This window comes from Lupinus angustifolius, chromosome LG18 (assembly GCF_001865875.1).
Source record: "Lupinus angustifolius cultivar Tanjil chromosome LG18, LupAngTanjil_v1.0, whole genome shotgun sequence".
Lineage (NCBI taxonomy): Eukaryota > Viridiplantae > Streptophyta > Magnoliopsida > Fabales > Fabaceae > Lupinus > Lupinus angustifolius.
Window position 1 is genome coordinate 10,458,420 of NC_032026.1, and position 13,751 is coordinate 10,472,170.

The 13,751-nt window shown below is 35.4% G+C and overlaps 4 protein-coding genes across 9 annotated transcripts; 3 read left to right on the forward strand and 1 right to left on the reverse strand.

Annotated features, from left to right (window-relative positions):
• Positions 744-3,929, forward strand: LOC109332259 (pentatricopeptide repeat-containing protein At3g29230-like). The gene has a single exon (XM_019567182.1). It carries the CDS (start codon positions 812-814, stop codon positions 2,996-2,998), a length of 2,187 nt encoding a protein of 728 aa, XP_019422727.1. The 5' UTR covers positions 744-811; the 3' UTR covers positions 2,999-3,929.
• LOC109332182 (protein NUCLEAR FUSION DEFECTIVE 6, chloroplastic/mitochondrial-like) lies at positions 4,348-7,773 on the forward strand. 5 transcript variants are annotated; one of them, XM_019567062.1, is made up of 4 exons: positions 4,348-4,603; positions 4,682-4,803; positions 5,772-6,019; positions 7,512-7,773. In XM_019567062.1, the coding sequence occupies exons 1-3, from the start codon at positions 4,464-4,466 to the stop codon at positions 5,789-5,791; spliced, it is 282 nt and encodes a 93-aa protein (XP_019422607.1). In that variant the 5' UTR covers positions 4,348-4,463; the 3' UTR covers positions 5,792-6,019; positions 7,512-7,773. The 5 variants fall into 5 exon arrangements, with proteins under 5 accessions (XP_019422607.1, XP_019422608.1, XP_019422612.1 ...); XM_019567063.1 differs by lacking the exon at positions 5,772-6,019 and adding an exon at positions 6,263-6,330 and having other exon boundaries at positions 4,349-4,603; XM_019567067.1 differs by lacking the exon at positions 5,772-6,019 and adding an exon at positions 7,286-7,382 and having other exon boundaries at positions 4,349-4,603.
• Positions 8,693-12,179, forward strand: LOC109333141 (protein DEHYDRATION-INDUCED 19-like). Of its 2 annotated transcripts, none has more exons than XM_019568453.1 (5): positions 8,693-9,134; positions 9,257-9,381; positions 11,072-11,149; positions 11,261-11,553; positions 11,711-12,179. In XM_019568453.1, exons 1-5 carry the CDS (start codon positions 9,047-9,049, stop codon positions 11,817-11,819), a joined length of 693 nt encoding a protein of 230 aa, XP_019423998.1. In that variant the 5' UTR covers positions 8,693-9,046; the 3' UTR covers positions 11,820-12,179. The 2 variants fall into 2 exon arrangements, with proteins under 2 accessions (XP_019423998.1, XP_019423997.1); XM_019568452.1 differs by having other exon boundaries at positions 8,694-9,134; positions 9,242-9,381.
• LOC109333143 (18.5 kDa class I heat shock protein-like) lies at positions 12,766-13,504 on the reverse strand. Its single transcript, XM_019568454.1, has one exon. The coding sequence runs from the start codon at positions 13,441-13,443 to the stop codon at positions 12,973-12,975; it is 471 nt and encodes a 156-aa protein (XP_019423999.1). The 5' UTR covers positions 13,444-13,504; the 3' UTR covers positions 12,766-12,972.

The window sequence follows — 13,751 nt, forward strand, 5'->3', positions numbered from 1 at the left end:
TATACATATAACCTTACAATTCACAATTAATAACACAATATGTATATAACAATAAATGGTATATGCTAGTTTTAAACTCAATACCAAAAGTTGGAAGATATATTACAAATTATCAAGAGGTTGTGAAACAAATTAATAAATAATAAAATATATAATACTAACATTATAACAATTTACTAACATCTATTACACTACAATTCATACCAAATTAATAATTGAAGTCATAAAATGGTTGAAGAATTTGACAATAATAAAGCATCATTCCATAATATATATTTCTTTAATATGCGGTTCGGATCAGTTCCAACGGTTCCTAAATTTCTGACAACAATAAAACATCATTTCATAATATTTATTTCTTTAATATGCGGTTTGGTTCGGTTCCAACGGTTCCTAAATTTCTAAAACCATAAACCGAACTGAAAATAAATGGTTCCTGAAAAAATAACCGAACTGAACCACGAAACCGAACCGAACCGCGAAACCGAACCGAACCATATTTTGTGGTTTGGTTTGGTTCGATTCTATCGGTTTCATGGTTTAAACCAGAATCGCTTACACCCCTAATAAAAAAATTTATTAGTTATTATAAAGAGATGTTAAAAATGAAATATAAAATATGCATGATGGTTGCTACTTCTTTTGGGCTTTATAATTTTGGCAAAGTATAAATATAAATAAATTCTTGCTTATTAGTGGTATAGATATAAATAATAATATAAATATAGATATAGATTAAAAAAAATATGATTTGATTTGGCGCCACTCTTATGTACATCTTTGAAACCCCGTTACTCTCACAGCAGTGACAATGACAATGTTCCTCAAGTTCTCCATTCTGGGCACATGGAAGCGCAATCGTTGGAAATGGAAACAAAGACTCCGAACTTTCACGACCCTTTTGCATTCCTCAGAACCCCATTTCCCTCAAATTATCCCCGCCAACATCTCCATCGCCAAGCTAGCCAATGCTGGCCAACTCGAACAAGCCCGCTACCTGTTCGATGAAATGCCGCTTCGAACAGTTTCATCTTGGAACACCATGATTTCTGGATATTCCAAATGGGGTTGTTATACTGAAGCTTTAGCTCTTGCATCCCTCATGCATCGCTCTTGTGTTAAGCTAAATGAGGCTTCCTTTTCCGCGTTGTTAAGCGCATGTGCGTGTGATGGGTCGCTGCTTCATGGAAAAAAAGTTCATTGCCTTGTTTTAAAACATGGGTATGAGAGGTTTAGCCTTGTGGGGAGTTCTTTGTTGTATTTTTGTGTGCAATGTTATGGAATTGAAAAGGCTAAGGTGGTTTTTGAGGAACTACGTGATGGGAATGGAGGGTTGTGGAGTTTGATGCTTGTGGGTTATGTGCAGCATGACATGATGAGTGATGCTATTGACATGTTCGAGAATATGCCTGCTAAGGATGTTGTGTCGTGGACTACGTTGATCTCTGGGTATGCAAAGAGGGAGGATGGATGTGAAAAGGCTTTGGATTTGTTTGTGCGTATGACGAGGAGTTCTTGTGTGTTTCCAAATGAGTTCACTCTGGATTCTGTTATAAGGGTTTGTGCTAGAATGAGGGTTCTGTATCTAGGGAAGATTGTTCATGGGATTTGCATTAAGAATGGGTTTGATTTAGATAATTCCATTGGTGGTGCCCTTATTGAGTTTTATTGTGATTGTGAAGCCATAGACGATGCCAGGAAAGCTTATGAGAGCATGGGAGGAGAAGCTTGTTTGAATGTTGCGAACTCACTGATTGGGGGGCTTGTCTCGGCAAGAAGGATAGAAGAAGCTGAAGGGATCTTTAATGAATTGAGAGATACAAATTCCATATCATATAATTTGATGATTAAAGGTTATGCTATGAGTGGCCAGGTTGAGAAATCAAAAGTATTGTTCAAGAAAATGAGTTCCAAGAGTTTAACTTCCTTAAATACTATGATTTCTGTCTATTCCAAAAATTGTGATCTTGATGAGGCTGTGAAGATTTTTGACAAAGCTAAAGAGGAAAGAAACACCGTAACATGGAATTCAATGATTTCAGGTTATATTCTTAATGGTCAGCACAAGGAGGCTTTAAAACTATATGTCACCATGCGCAGATTATCAGTTGATTATAGTAGATCAACATTCTCTGTCATATTTCGGGCTTGCTCGTGTCTTGGTTCTTTTCAACAAGGACAGTTGCTTCATGCACACTTGACCAAAACACCATTCCAAGCAAATGTTTATGTTGGGACTGCTCTTGTAGACTTCTATTCAAAATGTGGTCACTTAGCTGATGCTCAAAGGTCATTCAGCAGCATTTTCTCACCTAATGTAGCAGCATGGACTGCTCTTATAAATGGGTATGCATATCATGGATTTGGCTCAGAGGCAATTTTGCTTTTTCAGTCAATGTTAGCTCAAGGAGTTATTCCAAATGCAGCTACATTTGTTGGCATTCTTTCTGCCTGCAGCCATGCCGGTCTAGTTGGTGAAGGTTTGAGAATTTTCCACTCAATGGAAAGAAGCTACAGGGTAACCCCAACTATAGAACATTACACATGTGTGGTTGATCTTCTTGGCCGGTCAGGCCACGTAAAAGAAGCTGAAGAGATTATTATGCAAATGCCTATTGAAGCAGACAAGGTAATTTGGGGAGCTTTGCTCCATACTTCTTGGTTCTGGAAGGATGTGGAAGTTGGGGAGAGAGCTGCTGAGAAGTTGTTCGGTTTCGATCCCAACCCAATATCTGCTTTTGTAATTCTTTCCAACATGTATGCCGCAATAGGTAGATGGGGGCACAAGACAAAACTTAGGAAGAGATTGCAGAGTTTGGAATTGAAAAAAGATCCAGGATGCAGCTGGATAGAATTGAATAACAATATTCATCTATTCTCTGTAGAAGATAAAACCCATCCTTGTTCTGATGCTATTTATGCAACCGTAGAGCATATAACAGCAACCATTAACTCTAGTATTCTTTATTGCAGCATAGGCTTTGCTGACATAAATTAAACACTGCAAGTCTACACTTGAGATGTGAAGAAGGCAACTAATTGGGTAGTTTTGGGGATGACTCAGGCTGGCACATTATTTCTCACCATTCTGTTTCTTCCATCCTCCTAATGTCTGACAAAAAATCGTCCTGGTCCATGTTGTATGAAGATAGCATTACCATCATATATAAGAGCAAGGCTACATGATTCAGCACTCCCAATAAATATTTAAAAAATAAAAGAACCTTTCAAACAATCATGGATGACTAGGTATAGTCTGATTCAGCATCCATTCAGGCATCAGAGCACAGGCCAAAATCCAATGCACTGAAGCCCAAGGCAGTACGTTGATCGATTTCTCATCCATTTGTTACCAAGAAGATGAAAGCAACTCATATTCAGACCCAGCTGTCACTGAGGAGTTTGTCAAACAAGTCAGAAATGCATGCAGGGAATGGGCTTTCTTCCAGGTGATCAATCATGAGGTGCCTCTTGATAGGCAATAGAGGATTAGATCAGTTTCAAGGGAGCTCTTTCAGCAGAGCTTGGAGGAGAAGAGTAAGGTGAGGAGGGATGAGGTGAAGATGATGGGATACTGTGACTGAGCACATAAAGAATGTTGGAAGCAAGTGTTCCATTTTGGTGTGGAGGACTCAACTTTAGTTGGGGTCTCATCTGGTCCTATTGGACCAATCGATACACAATCAAAACTAGAAAAAAGTTGCTAACCAAAATTCCCTTCGCCAAAAGTATGATTAAATGAAGGTTCCAATTTTTTTCATTTCAATGAATAGTCCAAGCAAGGATAGGATTTCATAGGGAAGAGGAATTAAGGATAGAAACGTTGCTGATGGAAGAAACAATATCCCAAGAATCACTTTCAGTCACAATCTTTTACACCATTAGTATTAGACATGAATCGTAAAGTGTGGATGATGGAAGATTTTAACATTTCCAAATATACAGCCCCTTTTCTGCAAAAAAAGAAAGAAAGTAAAATAGATTTATCCTTTCTTCTCTGTGGTTAAGGCAACTATAATATTATAGTCATCATCATGTGACCTGGTTCACAATTTAAATCACTACCAGCAAGTAATAACAAATTACATCAGTATAAAATAATAATAATAGAAAACGACAAACACTCTTACATGATGCTACCCACATATATATGTGCAAGATGATGCCTGTATTTTTTTTATTAATTGCAGCCTCATTTTCTTTTTATGAACATTGTACAAAACATAGGTGATGATGATAGTCACTTAGTCAGGCATGAAATTATACGTGACAAAGGTTACATATATTTAAGGTTAGTTTTAGAATAATAAAAAACTGTGGGGTTTAAAACTTATAAGTTGGGTTTCAAATCTGAACAGCCATTTCAATGAACTAAACCCCAAAAAAGAAAAGCCCAACTCCAAAACACCTTACAGGCAAAACCCTTGGAGCTTCTTTGCTTTAGCTCCCATCCAAACGTAACGATGTCCGCCGTCGCTGCCAGGTCATTCATCCGCTCCGCCGCCTCCCGAACGGCCAACTTAGCCGCAAGCAGTAGACCAACAACAACCCGGTCTCCGTTTCGGATCCCAAACCAAACCTCACTCTCTAACCGAACTTTCAGGTAACACTCTCTACCTGTAACTGTAATAACTGGAACACCACCACCTCATTGAATGCTGAATTTTATTGAAATTTGAAGGTCACCGGCAGTGTTAAGTTTCTGCGTCGAATCGATGCTTCCTTATCACACTGCTACTGCTTCCGCGTTACTCACTTCCATGCTTTCTTCGTGCCCTCGCTCCTACGGTTGGACCCTTGAAGGTATATATTATTTCACTTTTTCTATTTGTTTTTCTTCTTTTTTTGTTGTTAGTTTTGTGATTTTATGTGTAATTGTTTTATTGGATTGGGGAATGAAATTTGGATATGAATTGAATTGTTTGTTGCGTTACTTAAATATTCGGCATTGTTGTAGAATCAAGGTTCATATATGCATGACCTAAATATGTTTGATATGATTTAGTGATCCGAAAAATGGAGTTCTATGTATGATTTTTGTTGTTAGATGCTCGATTTAGGGACTAGAGAGCTAAAAGATTTTCTATTTATGTACAAATGGTTTGGGCTTGTCTGGTGAATCCTGGCAAAGGAGAGTAGCCTAGTAGTTAGAGGGAGACGGAAACCAAGAAGAACCATCAAGTATTTTGATGTAAATGGTTTCTCTTTGTCTATAGAGAGTAGTAGACATGATTTATGATAAAACATTACGACATCGTTTGATTTATTTAGCTGACCCCACGTGGTGGTGAAAGACTTGCTTGATTGTTGTTGTTGCCTAGATGAATGCTATGTTAATGGGCCAGACCTTTTAGCCATAAGTGCATTGGATTATATCAAATTTACTTCGTTCATTATCAGAATATCTAATGCTACCTGAAAAATAAATTTCAAATGCTCTATGAAATCCAGGCCTAATATCTAGGTTAATGTGTAGTGTTTTTTTTAAAAAGTCTTTGTTACCGTGAACTATCATCAAGACAGAATACAGCTCATTAAAATGCAAAGTTTGCTGTATATAAATTTTCAGAAAAGGGGAAATTTTGTGGATGTGGATTGTAAACTTGGCCATACCATCTTTCTTCTTCTGAACCCATGCCCATTTTTGAGTGAAAATGTTGGGTGCAGATGGACAAATATTTTCTTTATTCAAACATTTCGGTGTATTTTTCAATTACAAACCCTTGTCCCCACAGCGAAATGAAACAATGCATATTCTTTCCCCTTTGTAGGGCTGAAGAAGACTAGATGAAGCTCAAGCATCAAAGATGGTGTCACTTGGATTTGTTTCAGTTTTTTTTGGTTTTGAAGCATTGAGAACATCTCTTCTGTAGATTAGGTGGGAGGACAGGAGTTTAAATTTAATGCAAAATAAAGTTTTGGCCCCATGTTTCAAAAACTTAACAAGGTGCTCTTACCTGATCATATTAATTTGTCTTTAGAATCTTCAATCCCCCTCTCTTAAGAAAGAGCTATAATGGTTTGTCTTATGCAATTGCTGCTCTAGTTCAAATAATGATTTTCAATTTGACGTGACAATGTGGGTTGTTTAATTCGAAAAAGTGTGTGCTGGTGTGTCTAGCTTTTGATAATTTTGTGATAATATGTCCTCTTGAGATTGTGAGTAATCATGCAAAGTGACTTAAACTGAACCATTTATATTAATCAATATAGCTTAAAAATAATCATATGAAAATCAGACTGATTGATTGTATTCATTCAGATTGCAATGATGATGTATGATGCATACAGAGGAATCAAGCAAAGTTGTATGTAGATGAGCTCTAAAAGGTGGTCAAGTAAAGCTTGTTCTTTTGTTTTTGGAGGATTTGAAATTGTTACTTCACGTTTACGATGTTTAAAAAGAGTTTTCTGGGAATTTTAGAATAATGGAAAAAATCTAGCAATAAAAGTTCGTTCTTTATATTTGTGCATACAGATTTTTGGACACTGTTGTTACATTGCGTGTATACTGTATGCACTTTGGGTTCTGATTCATGCACGTGGGATTGGGAGTGCACGGGTGTTCAGAGTATAAAACTGTTGATGTACCATCTTAGGATGCAAGAATATGATCTATTATGTTATTACAGTCATTAAGAATCGACATATTATTAGTGTTTGTATTGAAGTCATTTTGGACTGAGGTACCAGTTATTTTGAGTACCTAACTGCATACCATGACTGAATTCTTCAAAGTTTTAAGAATTTATTGTTCAAGTTTTAGTTGTGTTGTTTTTGTAGATTCCTTGGCCTTTCCATTTTTGCTTAAAAGCTTTAACTTCTCAAAGCCCTGTCAGCCTTACCTTCATTTTCAGATACCAAAATGCTACTTGTTTCAATGTAAATTTAATCTATACTCAATTCTGTGTGTCAGTTCTATGCATCTTTTGTTAGAAGATAGCATAGATGCTGCTTACAAATTTTGTAGTTCTGTAACTTTTGTCTGAGACACTAAAACTTCTGACAATGCAACTATCTGTATAGAATGAGTTCTACTTCACTAAAATGCGGTTACCAAATCTTGGGCGTTACAGATGCCATAAATGTAGCCTCACAAGTGTGTTTTTTGACTGAGGTGCCCAAAGTCAAATATGGAATTCAGTACTTGATTGTGTTTGCAAAGTGTAAACTAAACAAATTGTTCAAAGGCAAAGTCATTTTATTTTCCTGGTTCCCATTTCTGTATTTTTATAGAACATTTGTGTGCAAAATTCCATTTTGACATGGCTGTTTCCTTGTTTAGGGTCGTGATCATTTGCTGTTTGGCTTAATGCTTGGGGACTTGCCATGTAAAGCCTCTTCATTTAAACTTGCTTTGCATTCCCTTCCTAGTTTTACATGTCAGTTTGTATAATATAATATAATTATATATCATTATGATTATTATCTTGACCGTTTGGTTGGTGATGTATGGGTGTTAGTGTGTAATATAGTTGATTTTCTTAAGCAATCTTCTTGTTGCATTGTAGACGGATGATTGTGTTTATGGTTGCGGTGCGCTACTTTCCATGGATTTCAGTTGTTTTTTCTGCTTGGCGGGGGTGATAACTCCAGACTTAAATTTGTGCAAGCATCCAGAGCTGGGAACTATGCTTAGAATATACTTTTTATTTTATATCAAACATGATTTATTTCCCCTTACAATTTACATCGATTTATTTTACCCCTTTCATGGAAGTCTTTTACTCACAATTGAATCACAAGTTCTGGCAAAAGTTATGTCAATTTTCAGTAGTGTTTTTGAGACACTGAATATTATATTACTTTTCTTAAGTTCATGAGATACTGCTGCTAACAAAGATGTCAAACTCAGTCTTATCATATGTGAGCTGGTTATCAAAACGAAAGAGGTTTTGAATGTGTCTAACCGATTTAACTATTAAATTGTTTGGTCAGATTGAATATATATATATATATATGAATTTAAGTTAATGATGAATATAAATTGAGATGGGATAAAGTTTCACAGTTAATCTTGATGAATGTTAATTTTAACATATTTTTTTAAATTTGAGCAAAACGGTGGGAGGTTCAACTGTCCAATTTAAAGCAAAAGCAATTTTGGAGAATATATTTGCTAAGCAAGGCAAAAGTAAAATTTAATTTATTATGGGAGAGGAAAAAGTAAATTTTACTGTTAAGATCTAGATTGAAAAGAAATAAAGATAGGTAGTTTTTTGGTATTATCAAATGTATTATCTTTCGTTGTTTGGGTAATGAATTAATTCATTTTAGGGTTTATGGTTGTCCATTCCAACAAGTGTTATTTTTAAAAATCAAATCATTAACCTTGGGGATCCAGTGAGATCTTACACCAATAAGTAGTTTAATTAAGTGATTATAGGATTTTTACAATAACTTTTAAATGTAATCATGTGATCTATATGCTCCCTCACATATTCTTAAAATACAAATTACTCTAAGTAGAAATGTCTTCAGTCCGAAAAGGTAAGGGACTGAACATATGTCTTTAGTCAAGCATTTTTATCCACTAATCTAACTCCCTAAAAGTGTACGTAGTAATATGTTTGATTGGATAATCAATGATTTTGTCTAGAAACAAGGAGTGGTTTACCTCAAACTTTTCTTCCCTAACCACCACATAATCAAATAATAAAAGGAAAGTGAGACATTACCAAACAAGCCAAACGTGTAAGGTATATCCTAACTCTAGTCCTACATTTCCTCCCAATTGTTTAAACTCAACTTTGATACCTACCACACAACAAAACACAGCTCTCTCCATTTCAGTCACCACAATCCTCAACCCCAGAAAAAAAAGTCAATTTGACAATCAGACATTAATTAAAGAAAACATTATAACAAAAATAAAGAAGACACATTCAATTCAAATTCACCCTCTTCCTCTACTTGTGTTTTTTTTCTCTCTCTCTCTAGACTTGTTGATATCAACTTGAATCTCAAAATATCTTAATCCATTTCCCAAAGAAAAAAAATCATTTTTTTTTATCTGGGTTTTCATTGGATTTGATATTATCCTTCAATGGATTCTGATTTCTGGACTTCGCGCATTGCCGCCGCAAAACGCCAATATGCGCTTCAGCATCATCATCATCTAAGTTCCCACTCAGGTTGGTTTCTGTTCATTGAAATTCTATGTTTCCCATTTGTTATTTGCTGATAAATTATTCATGGGTGTGATCAAAATTTGATTTTTATTGTTTATTATTTGTATTAGATCGGTTGGGAATGGATGATTTAGAAGCTGAAGAAGAGGTTCGACCTGATTTTCCTTGTCCATATTGTTATGAAGATTTCGATATCGCATCCCTGTGTTCACATCTTGAAGACGAGCATTCGTGTGAATCAAGAGTCTCGGTAAGGAGTTTGTTATTATTTTGTATAGCTTTACTTTTCTTATGTTGTAATTTAGATCTACGTTCTGTTCTTTTGTAATAAGTTTATGTTTGTTATCTGCAGATGATTATTTTTAATAAAAATGTCTTCAGCTAGATCCTGTTTGACCTTATATTGTTAGTGAAAATGTGATTCAAACAAATGATTGATTTGTGTAACTTCTTGCAATAGGAGGGAAGCTTGCATATTATGTGCATTAGTTATCAAGTGTGTGAGAAGTTAGTTGAAAAATAATCATGTTCTATTCTTAGAGACAAAAATTAGAAATTGGTAGTATTGATAGAAAAGTTGTTGGAAGTTTAATATAGTTTTCCTCAAATGATTGAAAGCCATAGCTTAATTCCATTTTAGCTAGTTGTAGATAGGGTTATCCTATAGATGTTGTATTCACGCCCGTTCGAAATGCAAATCACTTATTCTTACATGAATAGTAATGAAAAATAAGAAATGCTTTTTCTCAAAATATGGACATATGGAAGTTTAACTCCTAAATAAGTGCTTTTTGGAGCCTCCCGGAATTTGATTGATTGATTTATTCCTTTTTTGCACACGGAAGAAGAAAACTTAAATTTCGAAAACAATCAACACAAAGTTAATTTACCCCCCATGGCAGAAGAATCTTGTGTTGCTTATTGTATAAAAATCTGAGGTAGAAGAGTGGGCTAAATGACGTTCCCGTCTCCTGTTTCATAGTTTACATTGAGAGTCAGAGTGTTGATGTGATACTTCAATGGACATCGAGAACCTTAGCTTCATACCTAGGCATAATATCGGTTATGGTAATTTAAGGTGGAAAATGGTTGAGACGACCAGTGAGCAATACAGCATATAATCAGATGCAGAACTACTCGATTTTCATTAAACTGGCCTGGGAAGAACAATACTTTATTTAGGGGGACCAATTTAGAGAAACTATATTTTTCCAGAAAAATACATTTGAGAAACTTGGCTTATAAGAATATTGGGGTAGTTATAGTCCACAGTTACCTTATTATAACACTAAGCACATTTTTTAAGTCAATGATATTTATCTCCGACAAGTAACCAGTCCTAGGTTCTTGACTTGGGATACCATTTGATTGACTCGAGCATGTAGTAGTGATAAGATTTGTAGTTTGCTGGTTCACTCTAGCTTTCTACATAGACTTGTTCCCTTTTGTTTTTTACTCTCCGCCCTTATTTTCCAGATGCTTTGCAATTTAGTCATAATTAGGCAAGAATTTATGAGGTAAATTAGCTTAAGAATGTATTTAAACAGTTATTTTAAACTTTCTAGTGGATTCTGGTTTGCTCGTCAAAGAGGAGTTATATGATTTAGTTGTAAGTTTGTAATCTATCATGACGAGTGGACAATCAAAGGCTTCCTTTATGGTTTAGTTGTAGCTTTGAGTGGACTTACATGAGAGAAATAGTTTAGTACCTAGGCTTCTTGTTTTTATGCCCTTGAACCATTTCTTTTGCCTAGGTATTTTTTGAGCATATAATCTTAAAAGCCCTCATGTATTGTATACTTGTGTCTATGTCGAAAATTCAATATAACCAAAGATCATTTGTCTTTTTTGTGGTTGTTACTTTACATCCCTGCCTCAAGGATTGAACCACTCTCTTAATGTGCTTATGATGCTCTCATGCTTGTTGTTCTAATGTGCAGATTTGTCCTATATGCTCAGTTAAAGTTGCACGGGACATGTTGAGTCACATAACACTCCAACATGGGCACTTATTTAAGATATCCTTTATACTTTTATTTTGATTCAAAATAGTTAGCATACTCACATGCTGGGTTGTTTATTAAGCGAAAAATGAAAAACTTTCATTCCTTCCCTTAACTGATGATTACTTACAGAGAAGGCGCAGGTTAAGAAGGGTTGGTATTCCGAACAGTCAGACATTGTCTCTTTTGGGTCGAGACCTCCGCGAGGCTCATTTACAGGTGCTTCTTGGTGGTGGTGGTAGCGGTGGATATCGGTCAAACAATGCTACAGTATCTAATGCAGCTACCGATCCATTCCTATCCTCTCTTATTTTAAATTTCCCTGCTTCTGAAGCAGAAGAAATTTCTAAATCCGTGGTAACAAGTTCTGAAGATACTTCTACGAAGAATACAGCACCAGTACATATTTGGAAATCAAGGTGCTTTTTCATGAATTATGGATTCTTTATCATTATTTAATAGAAGTAATATTGGGATTTCTTTAAAATTTTCAATACCACATCATGAAACTCTACTATTATGTCCTTATTAAAGAGTGCTGCATTCTTGAATCAACGTTTTGATCTCTCTATGCAGTTTTGATTCATCCTTGAGTGTTGAAGAGAGGGAGAAAAGGATGAGACAAGCTGCTGGGAGAACTGGTTTTGTGCAAGATTTGTTTCTTTCAACTTTGTTAGATGACTAATGAAAACTGTAACTTGCTTAGAAAAGAATAATTATACTTGTGATCTATCCTTAAGTATCTTGATGAAGGTTGCTTACAGTGGAATGCAGTGGTTATCTGATACAGTGTTGAATTTGATGATACCTATCGCTTATCCTATAACCCTTGTAAGCACCTTCACTTGAGATGTATTAGTATCTGTCAATAAAGTTTTTCAACTAATGGAATTCTTTAATCCCTTCAGTCATGTGAACATTACCAGTAGGAGTTGATATCTGATGAAGTTGTAAATTTTCTTGATAAACTTGGATTGTGTGGAAATGCCACATTTGGATTTAGTAACTTATATATTTAAGATGTTATTTATTCTTATTTTTAAAATTGAATCAATGTGCAACCATATCGGGTGTTCCAGATCAGTATTGATTTATCTGCATAACATTCTTGGTAATAGGAATGTTCGGATAATGTGTTTTTTTAACTATGCGAATGCACAAGTCACATGTGTATTCTTAACAATATGAATGCACGTGTCACATGTGTATTCTTAACCATACAAATGCACGGGTCACATGTGTATTCTTAACAATACGAATGCACGGGTCACATGTGTATTCTTAACAATACGAATGCACGGGTCACATGTGTATTCTTACACATACAAATATACATATAATATGTGTTCTTAATCTTACAAGAAAGAAGGAATGCCCGGTGCTGATAGAGGGGTAACTTGCTATTTAATGAGTAAGACTAAATCCTCTTAAAATTTAAACTTATATTTCTTATACTAAATAGAGTAAGCACGGGATGAAAAGGGACGACATATTCATTATCTTGGAAATATAGAAAACCTTGTTATCATTTTTTTTAGTATTGAGAGGTTCTTTTGGCTAAAATTTTAGGACAATATCATTTATCATTACTATTTCTCTTAACTGAAAGGCACAAAATTACTTTAAAATTGTTGACCACAAAAAGACAGTTTATTCACTAATTCCTCTTGCCTTGAGTTTATTCACATGAAGCTCACATGAACAAGTATACTTACTTGTCCAATTACATTACACACATTATACTTCATACCTTTTTCAGAGCATAGTTTGATAATACATAATAAGCATAGCAACAAAGAAAAAACACACGATTCCAAACTCCAAAAGAGTAACATAATTTAACCAGAGATTTCAATGGCCTTAACATGAGGCTTCTTAACCTCTTCCTTAGGAACAGTGATAGTAAGAACACCATTCTCCATAGCAGCTTTAACTTGATCCAATTTAGCATTCTCAGGCAATCTAAACCTTCTAAAGAATTTACCACTACTACGCTCCACACGATGCCATGTATCATTCTTATCTTCTCTTTCAACATTCCTTTCTCCACTTATCTGAAGCACTCTATCATCTTCTATCTCAACCTTCACTTCCTCTTTCTTCAGTCCTGGAATATCAGCCTTCAACACATGCGCTTCTTCGGTCTCCTTCCAATCCACACGGGCACTAACAAATGCTGAATTTTCACTTGGGAATGAACCAGATACAGAATTCGGAAATTGAAAATCCTTGAATGGGTCCCATATGTCAAGGGAGAATGGGTCGAATATGTTGCTCCTTCTGCCACCGAAATTGGGAATGAGTGACATTTTTTCTATATGAAACTGTGAATTGAAATTGTTGGATGTATAGACACAATGTATTGTATTGTTTTGTTTTGTTTGACGATGTGGAAGAAGGCATGTAATATATTTATATAGGAAGGTGAAGGAGTAATGTGGTACTTTCGAGAAAGTCCTATTTTTTTTGTTAATTTTCTTTCTGAGTATATGAAAAATCGGGGACATTCTGGATTGAGGACGAGAATGAGGATGAGGATGAGGATGAGGATGAGGAAGAGGATGAAGATGAGGATAGGATATGGACGAGAACGAGGATGAGGACGTGGATGAGGATG

Bases quoted from the DNA above. Each gene is read 5' to 3' on its own strand.
- LOC109332259 (XM_019567182.1), top strand. From the start codon at position 812: ATGACAATGTTCCTCAAGTTCTCCATTCTGGGCACATGGAAGCGCAAT.
- LOC109332182 (XM_019567062.1), top strand. From the start codon at position 4,464: ATGTCCGCCGTCGCTGCCAGGTCATTCATCCGCTCCGCCGCCTCCCGA. The intron at 4,604-4,681 runs GTAACACTCTCT...TGAAATTTGAAG, and splicing joins CTCTCTAACCGAACTTTCAG to GTCACCGGCAGTGTTAAGTT. The intron at 4,804-5,771 runs GTATATATTATT...TCCCCTTTGTAG, and splicing joins CTACGGTTGGACCCTTGAAG to GGCTGAAGAAGACTAGATGA.
- LOC109333141 (XM_019568452.1), top strand. From the start codon at position 9,047: ATGGATTCTGATTTCTGGACTTCGCGCATTGCCGCCGCAAAACGCCAA. The intron at 9,382-11,071 runs GTAAGGAGTTTG...TCTAATGTGCAG, and splicing joins CGTGTGAATCAAGAGTCTCG to ATTTGTCCTATATGCTCAGT. The intron at 11,554-11,710 runs GTGCTTTTTCAT...CTCTCTATGCAG, and splicing joins GTACATATTTGGAAATCAAG to TTTTGATTCATCCTTGAGTG.
- LOC109333143 (XM_019568454.1), bottom strand. From the start codon at position 13,443: ATGTCACTCATTCCCAATTTCGGTGGCAGAAGGAGCAACATATTCGAC.